At 53.0% G+C, this 20899-nt stretch overlaps 1 protein-coding gene and 1 non-coding gene across 4 annotated transcripts; one reads left to right on the top strand and one right to left on the bottom strand.

Moving 5' to 3' along the window:
• Positions 1-112: 112 nt before the first annotated feature.
• Positions 113-15205, bottom strand: HNF1A (HNF1 homeobox A). 3 transcript variants are annotated; one of them, XM_060118672.1, is made up of 10 exons: positions 14877-15205; positions 7866-8065; positions 6167-6353; positions 5501-5742; positions 4418-4569; positions 4096-4297; positions 3135-3326; positions 1870-1991; positions 1642-1801; positions 113-240 (listed from the first exon to the last, which is right to left on the bottom strand). In XM_060118672.1, exons 1-10 carry the CDS (start codon positions 15203-15205, stop codon positions 113-115), a joined length of 1914 nt encoding a protein of 637 aa, XP_059974655.1. The 3 variants fall into 3 exon arrangements, with proteins under 3 accessions (XP_059974655.1, XP_059974656.1, XP_059974657.1); XM_060118673.1 differs by having other exon boundaries at positions 1642-1786; XM_060118674.1 differs by lacking the exon at positions 3135-3326 and having other exon boundaries at positions 1642-1786.
• A 5371-nt stretch (positions 15206-20576) lies between these two features.
• Positions 20577-20649, top strand: TRNAW-CCA (transfer RNA tryptophan (anticodon CCA)). The gene has a single exon. It is a non-coding gene; the product is annotated as a tRNA-Trp (tRNA).
• Positions 20650-20899: the final 250 nt, after the last annotated feature.

Raw genomic sequence — 20899 nt, 5'->3', positions numbered from 1 at the left:
AGAGCAGCAGCCTGGGGGCAGTGAAAGTTTTGCAGGCTCAGATGTCTTGGTCACCCCTCCAGCAGTCTGTGTAAGCTCCAGGGCCCATCCCCTGGGGAGGCCGTGTCCATGGTTACTGGGAGGAAGAGGCCATCTGCGTGGAGATGAAGGTCTCAATGACGCTGTGGTTGGACGGCAGCAGGTGGCCATGGCCATTGGTGGAGTCGGAGCTCTGGTACAACACCAGGCTGCTGGAGGACACTGCAGAGGCAGAGGAGGCGGCTGGCTGGCTGCCACGCCCGTCCCGACCCCTCCCCCCTCCCCCTCCCCCCCCACCATCCCTAAGGGGTACTCGGGATGGGAAAGTGGCACCTCGCCACCTCCTGAATCTCAGCAGGTGACCGGACCCCAGAGTCACACCTCTGCCCTCGGGCCTTGTTAACCGCCCCCACCCCCCCCCCGCCAGGCTCCAGGGCCACGAGGGAGTGGCCTTCCCAGCACATTTTAGTGGGAACATCACAGAAGCGCTGGTGAGCCGGCGTCTTGGTTAGTTTTATGCGTCAGCTCGGCTGCCTTTTAGTACCAGTCACTGAGCCAAACCCCAGTGCAGGCGTTGCTGTGCAGGTATTTTGTAATGTGGTTAACACCTACGTCAGTTGACGTTAAGTAAAGGAGAGTTCCCTTGGTAACGTGGGTGGCCCTCATCCAATCAGTTGAAGACCTCGAGAGCAAAGGCTGAGGTTTCCTGGAGAAGGAGACTGCGGCATCACCTCCTACCCTGAAGCTCTCAGACTCGCCAGCCCTCACAGTCGTATCAGCCAATTCCTTAAATGTGTGTGTGTGTGTGTGTGTATTCCTATTGGTTCTGTGTCTCAGGAGAACCCTCAAGAGAGTATGAGTGGGCTTTGAGTTTGGACCTGGGTTCAGGTCCTGGCCCCACTACCTAGTGGCTGTTGGAAGCGCCACCAAGTCCCTCTCCTCCTTGAGTGCTTTCTCATCTGTAAAACGGGGATGCCGACACACACCTCATGGGTAGGGCACAGAGCCTGGACCATGGAGCCCTCAGTGACTGTCCCTCTAGCCACCAGGGCTGGATGGAGGATGCTGAAGCTCACGCTTAGCAAGTGGCTGCCCTGGGTCTCAGAGCCCGGCAGCCTGACTCCAAAGTGCCTCTTCACCCTGACTTTGTGGGCTGCAGACTCAGGTCTTCAGGGAATGGAAATGTGTGGGTTGGGTGGGTCGTGGTGGGCTGGAGAGCCCACACTCTGTGGTTGCCATGGGGTTGCCACGAGTCCTTCCGACTTTGCAAGAGGAGCCAGAAGTCTATGAAAGCTCTTAATGTTTAGCTGTTGGCAACAAATTCAAAAAAATGCTAAACCCTGAGCTAAAGCAACACATCCATGAGTCACTTCTGGTCCCCAGCAAGCCCAGTTCTCGCCTCTTGATCACCCCCTACCACCTCTTCCGGTTATCTTTTCCTCAACTGGGTTAATAGATGTTCCTGTGAGGCCCATTTCCTGTGGTTTCACACCCCCCTCGGCTCACGTCAGGGGAGCACAGCTGCCCCTTCGCATTTACCCCCTCCCTGCCGCCTGTCTGCTGCCCACAACTTCCTCCCCAGCTATGGGGACGGCAGGGCTGGGGCAGGGAAAGGCCACTCACCAGTGGGGCTGGCGCTGAGCCGATGGGTGGGCTGCAGGTGCTGGATGCCAGCAGGGTCCTGGCTGGGGATGTGGATGGTGGCGGCCTGGGATGCTGGTGTGTGAAGCCCGGACTCACTGGAGGCCTCAGCGTCTGAGGTGAAGACCTGGCAGAAGGGCAGCTCTTGAGCCCCCAGGGTGTGCACTGGGGCAGGACCCAGGGAGGGGCTGGGGCAGGCCTGGGCCTTACCTGCTTGGTGGGCGTGAGGCTGGCCAGGGCGCTCAGGTTGCTGGTGTCGGTGATGAGCATGGTCTGCGGAAGCAGGCCAGTGTGGGTGTACTGGGCCACCTCGGGCTTGTGGCTGTAGAGGGCTGGCCGGGAGGCGGGGAGGAGAGAGGAGGACACAGACTTGGCACCTGGGCTGGGCTGGACCCCTCCCAGGAGGGCCTCAAGGTGGGGGGCTCGGGGGAAATGGGGTGTGGGCCTGGTGAGCAGCCCAGTGGGGCAGTGGCTGGGGACTTGGGGCTGATTTCCAAAACTGGGAGCTCCAGGTAGAGGGGTTGGACGCTCTCCCCAACCGCAGGGGCCTGCTCCGCCTGTCTCGGTGGAGAGGAGCCTGGGCGAGGCCAGGAACCCAAACCCAGCTCCTGCGGTCACCTCGAGAGGACAGGTGAAGGGCAACGGGAGGCACAGGTGCTGTTAGGGCACTAAGTACCGGCCTTGGAGGGAAAGGCCAGGGCTCCTGTTAGGGGTTGAGGAGGGGGCAGCATTTCTGCATCTCCAGGACCCCTCTCCACAGTGTAACCCAGAATTTCACCTGCAGTCTCCAGCCCCACAAATATACACACAGATGCCAGTAGAAAACAACGTAAATCACGTATTCTCACATGGACCCAGATGAAAACACAACCACCCACATACATGCATAAATGGTGCCCTCCACCAAATACACAGATGTTCATGTCCACAAGCCCTTATCCAAGAGTCCAAGTTCCAGAAAGGTCTGAAAGCCAACAGGTTTTTGTCTGGTTGGCACTAGAGCTCATTTGGTGGCAAAATCTGACCCGAACCTGATGTGAGGCTGGGTCTTTATTAACCCACTTCGTGGAATTCTACATTTTGCTGCAGGAATCATGGTGTTTGATGACAGGGTGTTGCCCCAAGCCCTGCTGGGAGTGTTGTGTCATTCATGGTGTATGCACCACATTACCTTTCTAAAAGCTGAGAAATACATATGGCCCCAAGGGCACACGTGGGTGTGCACACACAAACACCCACTCACACAAACCCACGTGCGTGCACACGCAGCCACACGGATTCACACACAAACATATTCCAGCCCACAGACGCTCATCTGAGCACCCGCAGAGCCCCCGTCACAGAAGCACTCACACTTGTATCAGACACACACACACAGACCACAGCATCTGCTAAGCCGCCCCCTTCCCCTGGGCTCAACGACAGCCAGCCTCTCCCACCACCTCTCCCAGCAGGGGGGGCCGAGGGGTGCTCACCATGGGGGCTCTGCAGCTGGGCCATGGTGGCCATGAAGGGGCTCTGGGCCACGTGGCTCTGCACGGAGGGCATGAGCGGCTGCTGGTAGGAAGGGTGCAGAGGCTGCGAGAACTGGACGGGCTGCAGGGTAGTCAGGCTGCTGCCCATGCTGTTGATGACCGGCACGCTCTGTGCCTGCGTGGAGGCCAGGCCTGGAGCGGGAGGGGCAGGAGTCAGCCAGACCTCCTGCCGCCTCCATGGCCTCCCCAGGCCCAGCCCTGACCCCCAGGGGCACCATCCCTCTCTCCTAGGGCCAGTGGGTTGGAGGAGGGGACAAGGTAATCAGGAAACAGCCTTGTACTAGGAACCTTCACTAAGTTACAGCCCTGGCAAGTTAACTCCCCCTTGAGCTGCTAGCTCGTCATAAGGGCAGGGGGTGTGTCAAACTAGGGTCCCTGGAGCCCTGGGGTTCCACAGCAATGCAAAGGCCCTGGGGCTTAACTCTCTGTACCCAGCTCCCAGCAGCTCCCTGTCTGTCTTATATATTGAGTTTCTGCATAATAGTTCTGAATAAAGTTTTTCTGGGCTTTTAAAAAAAAAAAAAAACTAAAACCGAAAACCTAGAAAACTTCAGTCCCCCTTGCTCTGCTCTGGTTTCCCATAGCTGTTTTCCCTTTTAAGGTACTACATAACTTATGAATTGGACTGGCCAAAAAGTTTGTTCGGGTTTTTCTGTAAGCTGTTAGGAAAAACCTGAACCAACTTTTTCGCCAACCCATACTCTGCTTATTGTCTGCCTCCCCACTTGGGTGGCTGAGATTTGGGGCTGTTCGGTCCACTTGTGTATCACCGGTGGAGCACAGAGTGGGCACTCAATAAATACATGAAGGAATGAGTTCCAGTGGCTCGTCCTGCTCCTGGATTCTGTGGGAGCCCCATGAGCCCCTCACCCAGATGCCCCCATCCACCCCACCAGCTTACCAATGACCAGGGTGGAGGCGCCCGTGTTGGTGAACGTGGGGCCCAGGGAGGCAGGCTCACCAGGCCCTATGGCCATGACCCCGGGAAGCGAGGCCATGATGAGGTTCTGGGGCTGCTGGTTGAGGCCCGGGGATGTCTGCTCCAAGCTGTGCAGTGCTGTCAGGGTGCTGACAGGGGGCAGGGGGCCCCCAGTGGCCGAGACCTTGGAGGGGAAGCCAAACTGAGTCAGGTGGGGTCCCACCCTACCTGCCTGGGGACTGCTCCAGAATCTCCCAGCCAAGGGGAGATTGGCCGGGGGTGGGGGATGGGGCGGGACACTCACCAATTTGGCTTCTGTGCTCAGCAGACTGTGACTGGGCTCCAGACCCGTGGGGGACACTTGATGCAGGGGTGCAGACACTGTCACCAAGGGACCACCACTGCTTGAGGGCACTTCCGCCCCCTCACTGGTTGCAGGCTGTCCATAGCGCACTCCTGGAGCGGGAGCAGTGTCCAGCCTCAGCACCCCACTTCTCTGCCCGCCTCCATGGCCCCCATCATTCCAAACTGCATTGGTTTGCGCAGACCCCTCACCCCATCTTTATGCAGCCAGCAGACTTTGCTTGAGTGTCCACTTCCTGCCAGGCCCTGTGCTGGTTGCTTCCAACTCCTTGAACACAAGTAGGTGCTCAATAAAAGACAACTGAGCCAGGGTCTTTCCTGGCGGTCCAGTGATTAAGACTCTGTGCTCCCACTGCAGGGGGCATGGGGTTTGATCCCTGGTCGGGGTAAGATCCCGCATGCCGTGCAGTGCAGTGTGGCCAAAAAAAAAAAAAGACAACTGAGTCAAACTGAATTGACGGTAATGAAATTAAACCACAGCAAACTGAGTTGAATAGAATGAACTGGAATTAGTTGAATGAAACTGAGTATCATTGAATCAAACCAGAAATGAATTGAAACTGATTGAGTCGAATTGGATTGAAATTGAACTGATACAAAATTAACTGAATTTCCTTGAAATACATTTAGTTAAACTGAATCAATAGGGAATTGGGTTGGATCAAACTATTCCAAATTTAAATGAATTAAATTAGATTATAATGAGTTGAACTGAATTGAATTGAACTGAGCTGAAATGAATTGAGTTGGTTTGATCTGGAATGAGTTGAAGTAACTGAAATCAAGTGAGGGTGGAGTGAATGGAGTGGATGGAATGGAGTACAGTGGGTGAAGCTGAGTGGTGAATGGAATGGAGAGGGGTGGAGTGGATAGAGCAGTACAAATAGAGTGGAGTTGGAGCCGTAAGGAAGTGCTAAGAGGTTTGGGTGGCTGCTGCCACTGGGCTGGTGCTCCCCAACTCTCCCACCCACCCCCGTATTCCCTCTACCCACCGTCCCAATCCCCCTGCCCACATGGCACTCACCGTGGACCTTACCGGGGGAGAGGGCCGGTGGGGGCAGGCCAGGGGAGCCATGGGCGGGCAGCGCAGGGCCTGGGCCTGGCCCTGGTGGCGGCCCGCTGTACGTGTCCATGGCCAGCTTGTGCCGAAAGGCTTCTTCCTTGCGCCGATTGGCAAACCAGTTGTAGACACGCACCTCTGTGACGAGGTTGGAGCCCAGCCCCTGCGCCTGTGACGGTGACACCCCCCTCTGGATGCACTCCGCCCTGCAGAAATGGCCACTCATGAGCCTCTGGATCAGGCACAGAAGAACCCTCCCCTGGGGCTGGGGGGAGGGTTCTGAGAAGTAGGGCTCTCTACCTGAGTATTTGCTGAGGCTGGCAAACCTGGGTTCCGAGCCCAGTCTGCTGTGCAACCTTGAGCAAGTGACTTAGCCTCTCTTAATCTCTTTAGTTATAGAGTGAGCCCAGTACGTGTAGGGTTGTAGTGAGGATTAGTGAGACTGAGCAGCCACTCAAGGGCTGCTTGGGTTGGTGCGGGGTGGGTGCCAGGAATGGAGCTAGGTGTCAGACACTGAACAGGAGCTGAGAACTCCTGGGCCAACAGCAGGAGCTCTCAAAACCTGGGGAGCCTCCCTTGCCTTCCCCCAGCCCAGACCAAACCAGCCCTGCTGACCACCAGCCATCCTACCTGTTACACTCCTCCACCAGCGCCTCCCGCTCCTCCTTGCTGGGGTTCTTCTGCCTCTCGTAGGCCTGGAACAGGATCTGCTGGGATGCTGGGCCCCATTTGAAACGGTTTCTCCGACCCTTCTTGGTTGGTAGCTCATCGCCCGTGGGCTCTTCAATCAGCCCACCCTGCCCTGCGTGGGTGAACTCTGTGGGCACAGAGAGCCATTAGCAAAACACTGGCCAATCCCACCTTCCAGCATTGGTTCACCATGCTGGAATTGGTTCACCTAACCATGCCCGTGGTTCTTTCTCATTCCTAGGATGCTGAGCCAGAGGAGCTTACAGCTAGAACTTAGAAATCATCTAATCCAGTGATGACAGACACACAGCACACACACCACCCCTTTCCTAACCTGTGTCCAAGGGAGACATCACTAATCAACCCCTGCATACTTTGCTACTGGGCCAAGATATAATCTCACAGTCCTCAATGCAAGGCTCCAGGTAAGCATCAGCATTTGTTCACATTTGACACATATGCCATCCCATTTTATAGTTGAGGCAGCTGAGGATCAGGGAGGTTAAGTATTTTTCCAGAGTCGCACAGTAGAGCAGAAACTTTAACTGTATCTCCTGAGTAGATTCTGTGCTATTTTCAACATTCCAGACTTGAAAATCAAGCTTAAAGTATAAGTATTAGCCAGGAGAGAAGAGACCCCAGGCACTTTCTCAGCTGGTTCTTTGGTAGGAGGCCAGTTAATGGCGCCTCCAAATAACAGAACAGCTAGCAGCCCTTCAAAGAGCAGGGGAAATATGTATATAGCCAGTATATACATACAGTACCCCTGGAAGGTTACGTATGAGACCGGGAATGCCAGTGGCTGCCTTAGGAGGAGGACACCTAATTTTTATTGTAAAATCTTTACTTTCTTCTATTTTTTTAAATAAATTCGGTGTGTATTACCTTGAAAACCTGGATAATTATAAAAGAAACATCAAAAACATTTTTTTTTTACACTTAGGCTCAAAAGTGTGGAAGTGCACTTAGGATTTTGTGGGGTATGAGGCCCGGGTAGTGAAACCCAGCATTCCCGGAATAACAGTGCACCTAGCTCCTCCCAGGTTTGCAGTGGAGGATTCCCGAAGCACACACCTCACCTCTGAGCCTCTAATCCTGCCCGCGCTTCTGCCTGAAACCCCATCCCTGCATCTTCATGGGTCAAAATTCAACTCACACTTTAAGACTTAGTCAAAAGATCATACTTCATACTGATGCCCCTGCCTCCCTGAGGAAGAGATTATTCTCTCCTCCTCCACCAGCTCAACACTTGGAAACACTTTCTGTAGTGCCCTGCCCTGGGCCTGGCGCACGGTGAGTGCTCCATAAACACTAGCTTTTGTTGTTGGCGTTATCACATTATAATACTTGTCTCACCGAATCATAATGATTTGTTCTCCTGCTTCCCCTCTACACAGGGAGCTCTTGGAGGGCAGGGGCCCAGTTCACCTACCCAAAGAGGATGCCCAAGACCAACCCTCCTCCGCTCCCCCAGAGCGCCTTGCGCAGAACAGCTGATACATGCTGGTTGAATCCTCCCGACTTCCTCTCAGTCTGCCTGTCCGAGGAATGGGGTGGGAGGCTTCCAGCTCCCACCCTCGAGCTGCAGGTAGTCCCAGGCCCTGCCGGGAAGACAGGGCTGCAGTCGGTTATTACTTACGCTGGGCCACCTCTCGCTGCTTGCGGACGTACCAGGTGTACAGGGCGGCTCGCTTCTGCGTCTTCATGGGAGTGCCCTTGTTGAGGTGCTGGGACAGGTGGGATTGGTTGAGGCCGGTGGTGTCGACCACCTCCCGCTGCGGGATGTTGTGCTGCTGCAGGTAGGACTTGACCATCTTAGCCACACGCCATGGGTCCTCCCTGGCGGGGGGCGGGGGGACAAGGACAGGCTGCTCAGCCCAGGGTGGGTGCTGGGAGCCCTGTCCACCCGGGGGGTGAGGATGGTAGATGGAAGCAAGCGTGGAGCCCAGGAGCCTGTACCTAGACTCAGGGACAGGAGGTATGGGCACTCATGCCAGGACACAAGGACATGGGGACAGAGACTTGCAGACACATACACGTGGCAGACATGTGGACACAGGCCCCAACCAGTCCCACACAGACATAGGAACAGATAAAGCTTTCGAAACACGGACACACAGAGACATGGACACAGATGTAGACAAAAAGAGACTCCCCCTGGAAGCTGCACAAGCCAGATGGGGAGGGTACTCATCTTTGTGCCTCCTTTAAAGATCCCCCCCCATTCTACCTAGAAATGTTATTTGTGGCTGTGTCTTAACCACTGTGAGAGACTATAAACACCTGGAGGGCAGGAACTGTCTAGTTCTCGGCACCCAAAATAGGCCTGACATAGAGTATGCCCTTGGTGAATGCATGAATGAATGAGTGGATGGATGGATGGATGTATGGATGAGTGGGTAATGGGATGGTCAGTGAATTGATGGTGGATGGTGGGTGAGAGGATGGATAGATGGGATGTTGATGGGTAGATGTTAGATGGATGGGTGGATGGGTGGGTGGATGGGTGGGTGGATGGATGGATAGATGAGAGAGATCTACTGGAAAAAGTTGGGGTCTGAAAACAAGGAGAGAAACATGATTCTCTCACTTTACATCCAGGGCCACTGAGGCTCAGAGCACTGTGTCACTTGTATCTCTTGCCAAAGGTCACAGGGTCAGCCCAGTAGAGTCCCACCCCAGCTGAAAGGATCTGGTTCTAAGTCAGTCTGTCAGATAAAAATCACATAGCATCAAAACGCCTCCTGAAAATCTGCACTAAACCCTAGATGGTGGCGCAGCCAGTCTCCCCACAGCACTGAGGTGGGTGGCTAATTTCTCAACAGAGTCCCAGGTGAAGGGGTTAGGGGTTGGCATCCCAAGGCCTTGTAAGAAAAATGAGCGTGTCTGAGCACGGAATCCCACTCTGTGGGCTCAATTCTCTCACTCGAGGGATTCAAGGGGACCTGAGGCCACCTGTGGCTCGATCTCCTGTTCTCTGCTCACTGTGGGGAATGGAAGGGGTCAGGTTGCCTGTACGATATAAATTCTTCTCTCTCCCTCTTCTGCTGTGTCTCAACCCTCCTCTCTTCCCTTCATCCTCTCTTGAGCTTCTATTACAACCATGTGTCAGATACAACAGTGCTGAAACAGGCAGAGCTGGGATTTAAATCGAGGTCTGTGCGATCCCAAGCCTGTGTTCCCACAGCCTTGATGCAGCAGTTTGCTTCTAGAATTGAGGCATATGTGACAAATGGCGTGTGTAAGAAGTGATTCATCTCCATGTCGTTTGCCACAGCCAAAGATTGGACACAACCTAAGCATCCAGCAAAAGGATGCTGATTAACCAAATTGCAGTGCCTCTGTACAATGCAGCCATAAAAACCCACTGAGAAAGCTCTGTACAAGCCTAGATGGAACAGTTTGTGTGGTAGGTCTACTGTGCTATGTGTGTAAAATTTTAAGTGGGATAAAAGATTTCTACGTATTTGCTTTGTTCACATGAAATACCAGAAGTATACAGAATGAACTGGAGTCACTGATTGGATGCTGGGGACAGGATGAGAGGGGAGGGTTTTCTCTGTTACTCTTCTGTACTTCATAAATTATGTATCAATAATATAGTATCATATAATATACTACATATACATATATAATGTTTAAAAGTGAATTGTGAAAAAAAGAAAAGAAAAGAAACCCCCCAGTGCTCTGAAGCCCACCCCACACTGCCTTCTCCCCTGCCCCTTCTCTCTTTCCTCAAAGAACCAGCCTCGCCTGCGTCCTTGACAATGCCCTTCTGAGACATGAGGGCACAGAGCCTTTCATCCACTTTGGCCCTCTGACTTCCTCCTTTTTTTTTTATCAGCAGTCCCCATACAGGCAGGGAGGAATGGAAGGTGGGGACAGATATAGTTAATCAGCAGTCGGTCCAGCAAAGGCCCATTTGTGTAGAAATGATAGCCATGAGAATTCATGTTTCTTGAGTATTTATGGTGAGCCAGGTAAGGGCTGGTCATTTAAATCTTACAATAACCCTGGGAAGTATGCCCATTTCACAGGTGAGAAGACTGAGGCTCAGAAAGGTGAACACTTGTCCAAGGTGACTTTGCTGGGACTCAAGAATATTTCACTTTCCTGAACCCCCCAACCTCTCCCCAAGCCCTATCTCCCTGCTTTCCTAGGAGCCTCTCCTCCCCACCTCCCCCGGTCCCCCGGTGCCAGTCAGAGCTGGGAGGGAAGGGCAGGACAAAGTCCAGCCTTGTGCTCCGTGGCAAACATGTTTATCTGACTCCGGGGCTGGGCTGCCCGATGGCCTCCCTCCTCCCCCAACTGCAGTCATCACCCTCCTGAGAGATCCTCCCTCCCTGTCTGTTCTCCAGAGAGAAGGAGCCCAGTCTTCCTTAAACAGGGCCTCTCCTGGCTCAAACTAAAGACTTACTGTCTGTCTCTGTCCTTCTGACCCCATGTGTCTCTATCTGTCTCTGTTTCTCTCACTCTCTCTCCTTCTGTCTCTGTGTCTCTCTGTTTTCTGCTCTCTTTCTCTCCCCCCACCCCCACAGTCTCCAAGAACATGGCTCTTTTCAGGACATTTTCCCCAATGCAGAACTAAGAGGCCAGATCTCCAGGCATCTCCTGCTTTCACTCTAATGGGTTTGAGAGTCGAACCAACCTGGGTTCAGATCCCACCACTGCGGCCTCGCGCCCAATGTGCACGTGGCCCGCATCTCCCCTGTAACACAGCGGCAAATTCACGCCTGCCTCCCTGTTCTCTATTGGGAGAACTGAATGAGTTTCTAATAGGAGTGAAATGCTGAGGACAGGGCCAGGCACACAGTAAGTGCTCAGTAAGTGGAACAATATTGTTACCATCATCATCATCATCATCAGCGACCTAGTCCTGGGACGTCCAGCCCCACAGCAGAGGGAAGAGGGCCCAGGAAAGGTGAAGGTCTGCCCACATCCCCCTCCTCCCGCCTCCTGCCAGTTCTAGGGTCAGTCAGAGGTTCGAGGCCTTGGGCCTCTTGCTCCCTGGCCCATGGGGTTTCAGTGGGTCCAAGGCTGCAGAGCTGGGAGACCAACCTGAAGGCCACTCATCCGGAGGGGGAGCCGAGTTCTCAGTGTGAATCCCAGCTCTGCCACTCACTCTCCGGGTGGCCCTGGGAAGTTTCTTAACTTCTGTCTGCCTCAGTTTCCTCAACTGTGATAGGGAGCTAATAATATTTCATAGGTTGTCAGGAGGAGAAAACGAGCTTAACGCACTTGTAAGCGCTTCGTGAGTCCTCGAGCACTACGCGGAAGTGGTCGATGGTGACATTAACAGCAAGAATGACCCAGGAGGGTAAAGAGGGAGATAAATGTATCAAGGACAGGCATCACTTCAGGGCACTGTGCAAAGTGTGGGATTAGGAGGACCTGGGTCCAAGTCCTGGCCTTACTTCTTTTTTTTTTTTTTTTTTTGCGGTATGCGGGCCTCTCACTGTTGTGGCCTCCCCCGCTGCGGAGCACAGGCTCCGGACGCGCAGGCCCAGCGGCCATGGCTCACGGGCCCAGCCGCTCCGCGGCATATGGGATCCTCCCAGACCGGGGCACGAACCCGTATCCCCTGCATCGGCAGGCGGACTCTCAACCACTTGCGCCACCAGGGAGGCCCTGGCCTTACTTCTTTGTAAGAGTTACTTTGGGCAGGTCACTTTGCCTCTCTGAGCTTTAGTTTGCTCATCTGTAAGATGGGACCACTGATAATAGCAACTGTTCGTTGCATTCACATGCTTACCCTGTGGGTAAGTGTTATGATCAGCTCTGCCTTGCAGAGAACACTGGGACTCAGAAAAGTGAAATTGCCTGCCTGCGCAGAGCTGGGGTTCAAGCCCAGGTAAGCTGGCCTCAGGGATGTCAGATTGCCCCACCTTGGCCACTGTCTTCCTGGGTCTCAGTGCCTTGGTGCTGCCCAATGGAGAGGACCAGAGACCCTCAAGATTGAGTTTGAGCTGCTCAGGGACAGGAGGGCCCAGGAGGACACTGAGGAAGGAGCCCTGGGAACGTGTTACTCCCTTGGCCATTGCAGCAGACATCCCCAGGGCTCAGAGAAGCCTAGTTCCTCATTCATTCATGCTGTGTGTCAGCACTGGGCTGGATATCAGGGGTCTGAGTGGTGAACAAGCCTCTGGAAGAGCTTCTGTTGTCATAGCAGGAGATAGAAAACAGACAAATAAGGTAATAATAAGTAATGATAAGTTTCAGGGGAAAGTCAATGAAAGTAGTGGAAGAGGGAGTGACTGTGGTGGCATTTGAGCAAAAAGAGGAGAAGGAATTGACTGTGGGAAGATCTGGAAAGGTTTCGGGGAGAAGGTACAACACATGCAAAGGCCCTGAGGTGGGAATCAGCAAAGTGTAGTGTAACTGGAGGAAAGTGAGGGAGGGAGAGAGGTCCCTCAGGAAGAGATCAGGGAATCAGGGCAGGGAGTTTGAATTTTACTCATTGTCCAGGTAGGGAAACAGAGGCAGGAGGAGAAGACACTTGCCCAAGGTCACACTTGGTCACACTTGGCTTCCACGGGAAGCCCTGCCTCTTTACCATCCTTTCCAGCCTCAACCTCCCCCACGGGCCAGGCCTTCATGGGGGTCCCCTACCCCTCTGCAGCCTGTGCCCTGAGGCCCAAGGCCCCACTCTTTCCCCTCGGGGCGTTTTCAGATCCCTTTTGTTACCTGAACAATAAGTAACCCAGGTAGTTAGTTATAAACCCCGCAGGAACAAGGAGCTGGTTGATAATTTATAGCAACATCTCAAATTTAAATGGAAAGTAAATAGCATGCTGTTAGCATTAAAGAAAACCCAATCGGGGCGGGAGGCAAGCACTCCAGCCTCCTCGCAGCTTGGGGCGCCTCGCTCTCTCCCCAGCCCATTCTCCCAGCTGCGCGTCAGCCCCTCTCCCCTCCCGGCTCGTCCGCTCCACTCTGCTTCTCCAGGCCTCTCTCTCCATCTCCCCTGACGCCCTGTCTCTTCCTCCATGTCTCCCCTCTCTCCCTCAGCTTCCAGGTCTCTGCTGGTCCCCAGGGAGCACTTTGACCCCTGCTTCCCGCTCGAGTGCTGTGGATCAAGCCTTTCCCTCCACCCATCATCCCACCAAAGGGGCTGCTGATCAAGAGGCCCCACCCAGCCAGGTAAGGCCTTTGGCACTCCCTGCCCCCACTCCCCCCCAAAGGCCCCCAGTCCCATCTGGGACCCTGAGCAGGTCTGGCCCTGCCCCACCCTTGTCCGGGTTGCCCTCGCCCTGGGTCTGGAGATGCCAGACTCTTTGCCCCTCCCCTGCAACGCGGCAGGGCCCTTTGCCCTCCTCTTCCTGCCAAGTCAGGGGGCCCTGGCTACTCCCCTGCCTCCTGCCCAGGCCCTCACAAGACCTGGCAGGCCCTGAGAGCTCCCTGAGGCAGGGATCCAGCCCTCCCCATCCCCAAGCTGGGATCAGGACCTTGGACAGAAAAGAGGTGGTCTTTGGGACTCTTCTTCAGAACCCCCAGCCACCCCCAGCTGGCCCCGTCCCCGGTCATGGTGATTGAGGGCACCAAAGAGAGTGGGTGTGGAGCCCCAGCTGGGTGGCCTTAGTCCAGCTCCATCCCCCTCTGACCCTCAGTTCCCTCATCTGCAAAGCAGTTGTCCCCAGGTGCCTCCAGAGGTCATCTCAACATTACCCGAAATGATACCTGTGAAACCTCAGCACGTGCCCACCTGGCTGTTAGGATGGAGGTTACAGAGCCTTAGGGGAGAGGCAGTCCCTGCAGCCCCCAGGTTCCCCTTCCCTCACCTCCAACCTCCCCCACCCCTGCTCCCTGCGAAGTTGGTTGGCTCAGGCTTCCCCAGGCTACCAGCCCTCCAAGTTAATGATCACAGGCCTTATCAGAGCCTTTTGCCATTTATAAATTTATAAAACAAAAGAGAAATAATAAAGCCCATGGGTAATTAGTAACCAGGTCAGCTCTGCTGAGGAGAGGGGAGGCATCGGGCTCAGACCCACCCAGTTCTCCGGGAGATGGGGAGCCAGCCAGTGGGTGGGGTACAGAGTGGGGAAGCTTCTAATGGTACCCACTGGTGAGGGGCATGGCCTGAGGCTGTGCCGGAAAGGGGAGCAGCTCCCGTCCTAAGGCTCCATTTCCCTCAGGTAAGAAAGACCTGGGTTCTGCTGGCTGAATGCTTGAGTTCCAGGGAGGCCAATTGGGGCCCCCAAAACCTCAGCCTGGGCCCCCCCTCCCCACTGGTGCATCCGGGTGCCTAGCAGGGAAGTTGGGATTGGGGGAGTAGAAATGGGCAGGGTAGCTAAAAATTCCCTGCCTCCCCACCCACGTTGTCCAGGGACTAGAATCGTGGACTCTCCTGCTTTGTCCCCATCTTGGGGCTCCCCTGGGGCATGCCCCACTTCCCAAGCACTGGGCTGAAAGCCTTGGCTCATGGAGACTCGGGACCCCGCAGAGGGCCGGGTCAGGGGCTGGAGGCTCCAACCTCCGAGCTAGGACCCCACCCCACCCCCGCTTCCAAGCTCTAATGGGCCCTGTCCCCCTTGCCGACAACCAGCCTAAAGGCTACAGCCCATGGGACTCTGGACTGGCAAGGGCTGGTCAGGAGCCGAGGCTGGGCCCCTCCGGGTTCCTTGGGAGCTGGGAACAGGGGAGGGGTCCTTACTGCAGCAGGGTCTCCACCACGGCTTTCTGGTGGGCTGCCTCCTCGGGGCTGAGGTTCTCCAGCTCTCTGAGAATGGGCGGTGTGAAGTCTTCCCCCTCGTCGTCCGTCTCGTCCTCGGAGCCCCTCGTCTCCCCCAGCCCATTGGGCAACTCGGCCAGCTCCCCTCGACCGCCACCACCGCAGGACTGCCCCTTGTCCGGCGGGCCGTCTCCGGCCAGCAGGTAGGGCCCCGGCTCACCCAACGCCTGGATCAGCGCCTCTTTGCTCAGGCCCGACTCGAGCAAGGCCGCCAGGAGCTCCGTCTGCAGCTGGCTCAGTTTAGAAACCATGGCTCCACCAGCGCGGGCCACGCGGCCCAGGGCCACTGAGCCGGCCGCCTCCCCACCGAGTGGGCTGGCTCCGTGCTGGCCGGCCAGCAGGCAGGCCCAAACCAGGCTCCTTGCGCCCGCTGCCCCCCCAAACCCCACTAGCCAAGCCCTGTGGGCACCCCCAACCCCCAACCCTGGCCCCAGTGGCCAGTGAATCAGGGCCCCTGCCCGCTCTGTTTACATTGGAGCTGGGGAAATTCTCCAAGGTTCATATTTATCCATGTGCTTAGCGAAGGGACTGAACTTTGGACTTCACCCTGCAAAGTGCAGGCCTCATGGCAGCGCAGAGGGATGGGGAGCCGTGGCCTTCCATGGGAGTGGGCAGAGCGGAGGGCGGGGGAGGCAGCGGTGGGGGGCCCAGGACAGCTGGGATGGAAGGTGCTGGGAGCCGGGGAGGCCTTCGGGTGACCAGCATCGGGTCCCTCCCCCAGCGACCTCGTAGGGGGCCAGGCTGAGGCAAGAGAACAAAAACAGCCTTGGGAACAGAAGCAGCAGAGTTCTAGGCTGTCGGGTCAACTCTCTTCAAGGGCAAGGCTAGGACACATCCATTTGAGGACCCCCCCCCCACTGCCAGCCCCAACATCTGGCCTCCCAGGAGGGAAAACGCGTCGACTTAAGTCTACTGTGGGCTGGGTCTGTAACGTGCGTCATTACCTCAGTGTAGCCCCCTAACAGCTGTGAGTAGGTACAGGGATTGTGCCCATTTTACAGAGGAGGAAACTGAGGCTCTGAGAGGGTAAGCAACTCGCTCAAAGTCACACAGCTAGCAGGGACAAGATTTGTGGAGTGGGAGCAGGGTGAGGCCAGTCAAGCACTTGGTGCAGGTGCAAATTTTAAGGGGACGTTGAAAAACTCAAGATGAAATCAAGATGAAAAAATATTTTTATATACTCTATTTAAAATTCAAAATTAATGCAAAACCCAAAAGAACTTAAAAGAAACTTAAAACAAAAACTTGCATGCGAATGTTCTCAGCAGCATGATTCACAAGAGCTAAAAAATAGAAAAAACCTAAATATCCATCAGTGGATGAATGGATAGAAGAAATGTGGTCTATCTGCGCAATGGCATATTATTTGGCCATAAAAAGGAATGAAGTCCTGATTCATGCTACAGTAGGCATGAATCTTGAAGATATCATGCTAAGTGAAAGAAGCCAGACACAAAAGGCCATCTATTGTATGATTCCATGTATAGGAAACGTCCAGAATAGGCAAATCCATACAGACAGAAAGTAGATTCGTGGTTGCTGGGGGCTGGGGAGGTGAGCGTGAGCACAGGGAATGGCTGCTTAATGAGTACAGGGTTTCTTTGGAGATGATGGAAATGTTCTAATACTGATGGGGTGATGTTACACAACTCTGTGAATTTACTAAAAATCACTGAAGTTTGCAATTTAAAAGGGCAAATTTTATGATCTAGAATCAATAAAATATACTTTTCATTAATTTGAAAAATTAATGCCAAAAATCTGTGATGAACAAAAAATATCAAAATGTTAAATAAAGGCAGGTTCCAACCCTCACTCACCTCCCGCTAATGCCAGTCCTAGGCAAAAACTCATCCTCAACCCCCGCCCTTCCCTCTTCCGGTAAGAGCCTGGACAAAAATTCCTGCTCTCTGTCCCCTGGGGTGGCCCTAAGCTCCCAGAACAAGGGGTGTGCGCCATTGCCTGGAGTAGGCAGGGTGGTGCTGAGGGGCTGCCCCCAGGCTGGCACATCTCTCAGGGGTCTGCAGAGCCAGGGTCATGCTTGGCAACGGTGGAAGGGAGAAGGCGCCCTTGGCCAGAAGGCCCTCCCTGCAGGCCAGGCTAAGCCAGCAGGGGGAAAGGGGCTGATCATTTTTGCACTCACCTGACACTCAGCAGCTGTGAGGCCCATGTGGCCAGTGAGCACTCAAAATGTGGCTAATGCCTCTGGCTGAAATGATAATATTTTGGATCTATTGAGTGAAAGTTTTTAATTTTAAAACTAAATACTTTAAAAATTAGAAAACTTAATTTCACCTGTTTCTTTTTACTTTTATAATGGTACCACTGGAAACTTTTGAATTACATATGCGCCTCACATTCTATCTCTATTGGACAGCACTGCTCTGTAATTTACTTACACGTATGATGTTTATTATTTATGGTCTGTCTGCCTCTGCTAGAATGTCGGGCCCCCCATCCCCGCTCCAGGGCAGGGCTTTTGTCTCTCTTGTTCACTGCTGTATTCGCAGTGCTTAGTATGTTGCCTCATCTGTACTTAGTGGGTGCTCAGTAATATTTGTGGAATGAATAAATTTCATTGCACACCGCCCAACGTATACTTAGCTCCACACCAGGCTTTAGTAATGTATGAAATGCTCAGAGCCACTCTGTGAAGTAGGCACTGTTATTCCCAGAGCCCGGCCCTCTGCACAGGATGATGCTGGCAGTTGCCCCTTGAGAAAGTGGGCCCCCCACATTTCTCTCAGTGCTTCCCTTCTCCTCTAGCACAAGTAGCTTTGGGGTTAGGCAGCTCACTACTGGGGGCAGAATTCTCAAGTCCAGCTAAAGGACAGGGAAGATGCTGCATGTTGTCCCTTTGCGGTTTCATGGCTCTCCTCCTTGCTACCCCATCCAGGAGGCTGCTTGCTGCCTGCAGCTGCCCTCGGAGACTTTCCTCTAGAAGAGGGAGCCAGACAGGGTGGGGCCTGGGTACTTCGCACAACTTTTGGGCTCATTGACTGCTGGGTCCCCCCGGCAGCCAGGTGGCTGAACTGGTGACTCCGGGACTGAAGGTGGATTTAGTTGGGAGAACAGTGGCATGGGGTGGGGGGAACCTCTAGGTTGTCTAAGGAGAGAGACCCCCCAGGGTCCAACTTCAGCTCCAGTACACAGGCTATTGTCCTGGCCCCCCACACCCACCCCGACTAGGGCTCCCTCTGAAAATGAGAAGGGTGTCGGTTATTGATACTTGGCAACAGACAACGGAAAGGGCGGTTCCAGCCCCCAGCCTGCACTTCCCCACAATCAGGGGACACATCTAAACAGACTCAGAGGTTGGGAGAGGCATTTTGCCTTCTTGAGAATCACTCAGGACCTAGTGTGGGTTTCACGGGCCCCCCACACACACACACCCAACCCCGCACTGGGTGGCCTCAGGCACTGAGTTCGCCTTTCATGACTTATTTATAAAACAGAGGTGTAGATCTCTAGGGTTGCTTGAGACAACTTTGTACACCTAATGCAGAGATTTGTTGGGCTCTACACAGCTGCTCAAACTTTGGAATTAGATTGAACATGACCACCTTCATTTCCTGTTCCACAATCATTTTTGCATGATACTACTATTTTTTTTTTATTAGAACAACTGCCATAAACCCAGCTTCACAAAGTTATGACATCATCTAACATTCAAACTGCAAACTACCTTGAGCTAGCGCAAGGTGGCCGACAGATGTCACTGTGTTCCTTTCAAAAATCCTCTAAAATATTCTGCGGCTCCCAGGGGCACCTCGAGGCGTAGTTTGGGAACTGCGGACCTAAGGATGGTCTTGGACACAGAGGGTGTTCAGTAAACTGTAGTTGTGAACTTTATCACCAGTCTCGCCTACTGAGTGAGCAAATGTTTGCAAAACCGAAGTTCTGGCAAGGCACAAGTCTTCTCCTTGGCCTTAGGAAGCTGCGCAAGAGGGGTGCCCCGTCAGCCAATCTCAGGGCTCTCTTGGAATTTAATTGCCAACCCTACAACCCCACCACCCCCACCTCGGGGCCCACCTGTATTCATACTTGGACTATTCTTCCTCCCAGCCCCACCACCTTTAACCTTTTAACCTTTATTGAGCAGTTGCTGGTATATGCAATTTTCATGCTTTTTCTCATTTAACATCTCAACAGCCTCATGAGGTAGGTACTTTTATCCCCATTTTACAGATGAGGAAACTGAGGCTCTAGGAGGCTATGTAACCTGCCCAGCTAGTGCTTGGCAGAGCTAGGATTTGAACCCCGATCCCCCTGATGCCAGAATCCAAGCCCTTGACCACTATTCCACACTACCTCTTTCTGTGAGGCAGTTCACTCTCACTAAACACTTGTTACTATTATTTTGTTGTCATCGTTGTTTTGTTGTTCTGGTTAAGCGTAGCTCTGCTCATTGGACTTGTCACTTTTGTGTTGGTTTTACAGATGAGGAGACTGAGGTGCTGAGGGAATAAAAGAGTGATTAAAAGCCAGACTGCCTGGGTTTGAGCCTGGCTCTGACATTTACCAGCTTTGTGACCTTGGGCAACTTGCTTAACCTCTCTGTGCCTCAGTTTGCTCTTCTGTACAATGATAATGAAAATACTATCTGCCTTGTGAGTTGTTAGGAGGATTAATGAAGTAAGACACAGAAAGCACTGTGCGTGGCACATTGTAAGCACTCCCCACTACTGAATAATCATTACCTGATTACTAAAGCAGCAGTTCCACTCCCATTACCCAGGCTGAGTTTTCTTTGTTTGCAAAAGTTCTCCACATAAGAGTCCCTGCCACCCACTTTATTTGACTCTTAAGCCCCGCCTACTCTCTATTCAGTCACACTATTTGCCATCTCCAGAGCATACCTGAAACTGTCTCCCATCTATGACTTTTGTACAAGCTGTTTTCCTGGAGACCCTCACCTGTGAACCTCAAGATCCTCAAGATCCTCCTGGGTCTCCTCCTGATCCCTTCTCCTTCCCACAGCAACATGAACCTTCACTAGCCAGCCTTCCCTAACTCACTGGAGCAGGACCAGCAGCAACAGAAAGCCTTGGGTTGAGGATTAGAAACTCAGATTCCTGGCTCCACACTCAATGGGTTCCTTTAGTAGGTCTGGGGTGAAGCCCAAAGTGTGCACACTCCTTGCATCAAAGGGCAGAGAACTGAATAGTGTTCTCTGCAAATCAACAATAAGTGTGGTTGTATGTATGTGTCTGAGAAAGATGTGAAAGGACATACTCCAAGCTGTCAACATCAGTTCTCTTTGGCAGAGAGGTATGCATAAAGAAAAACAAAAACAATAGCAGGAGGAGAGGAAGAGAAATAAAGAAAAGAAACCTCAAAAAAAATTGTAACTCTATGAGGTAATAGATATTAACTAAACTTATTGTGGTAATCATTTCGCAGTATATATGGACGTATATCAAATCATCATGTTGTACACCTTAAACTAATATGATGTTATAAGTCAACTATATCTCAATAAAATTGGGAAAAAATAATTTATGATGCACAACTCTGGTAATATACTAAAACCACTGAACTGACACTTTAAATGGGTGAGTTATATGGTATATGTATTATATTTCAGTAAAGATATTAATAAAAAAGAAAGAAAAGGGGACTTCCCCGGTGGTCCAGTGGGTAAGACTCCATGCTCCCAATGCAGGGGGCCCAGGTTCGATCCCTGGTCGGGGAAATAGATCCCTCATGCATGCTGCAACTAAGAAGTCCACATGGCACAACTAAAGATCCCACATACCACAACTAAGACCTGGTGCAGCCTAAATAAATAAATAAATATATTTGTTAAAAAAACTAAAAATGGACCTTCCCAAGCTCAAAAAAAAGAAAGAAAGAAAAGAAACCTCAATAAAATATTGCATGTATAATGAAGTGACTGGGTGTGTATACGTGTATCAATATAAACCACAGTGAGCCATGTGGAA

This window comes from Mesoplodon densirostris, chromosome 15, assembly GCF_025265405.1.
Source record: "Mesoplodon densirostris isolate mMesDen1 chromosome 15, mMesDen1 primary haplotype, whole genome shotgun sequence".
NCBI classification, from domain to species: Eukaryota; Metazoa; Chordata; class Mammalia; order Artiodactyla; family Ziphiidae; genus Mesoplodon; species Mesoplodon densirostris.
This window is presented reverse-complemented; position numbering and strand designations above follow the sequence as displayed.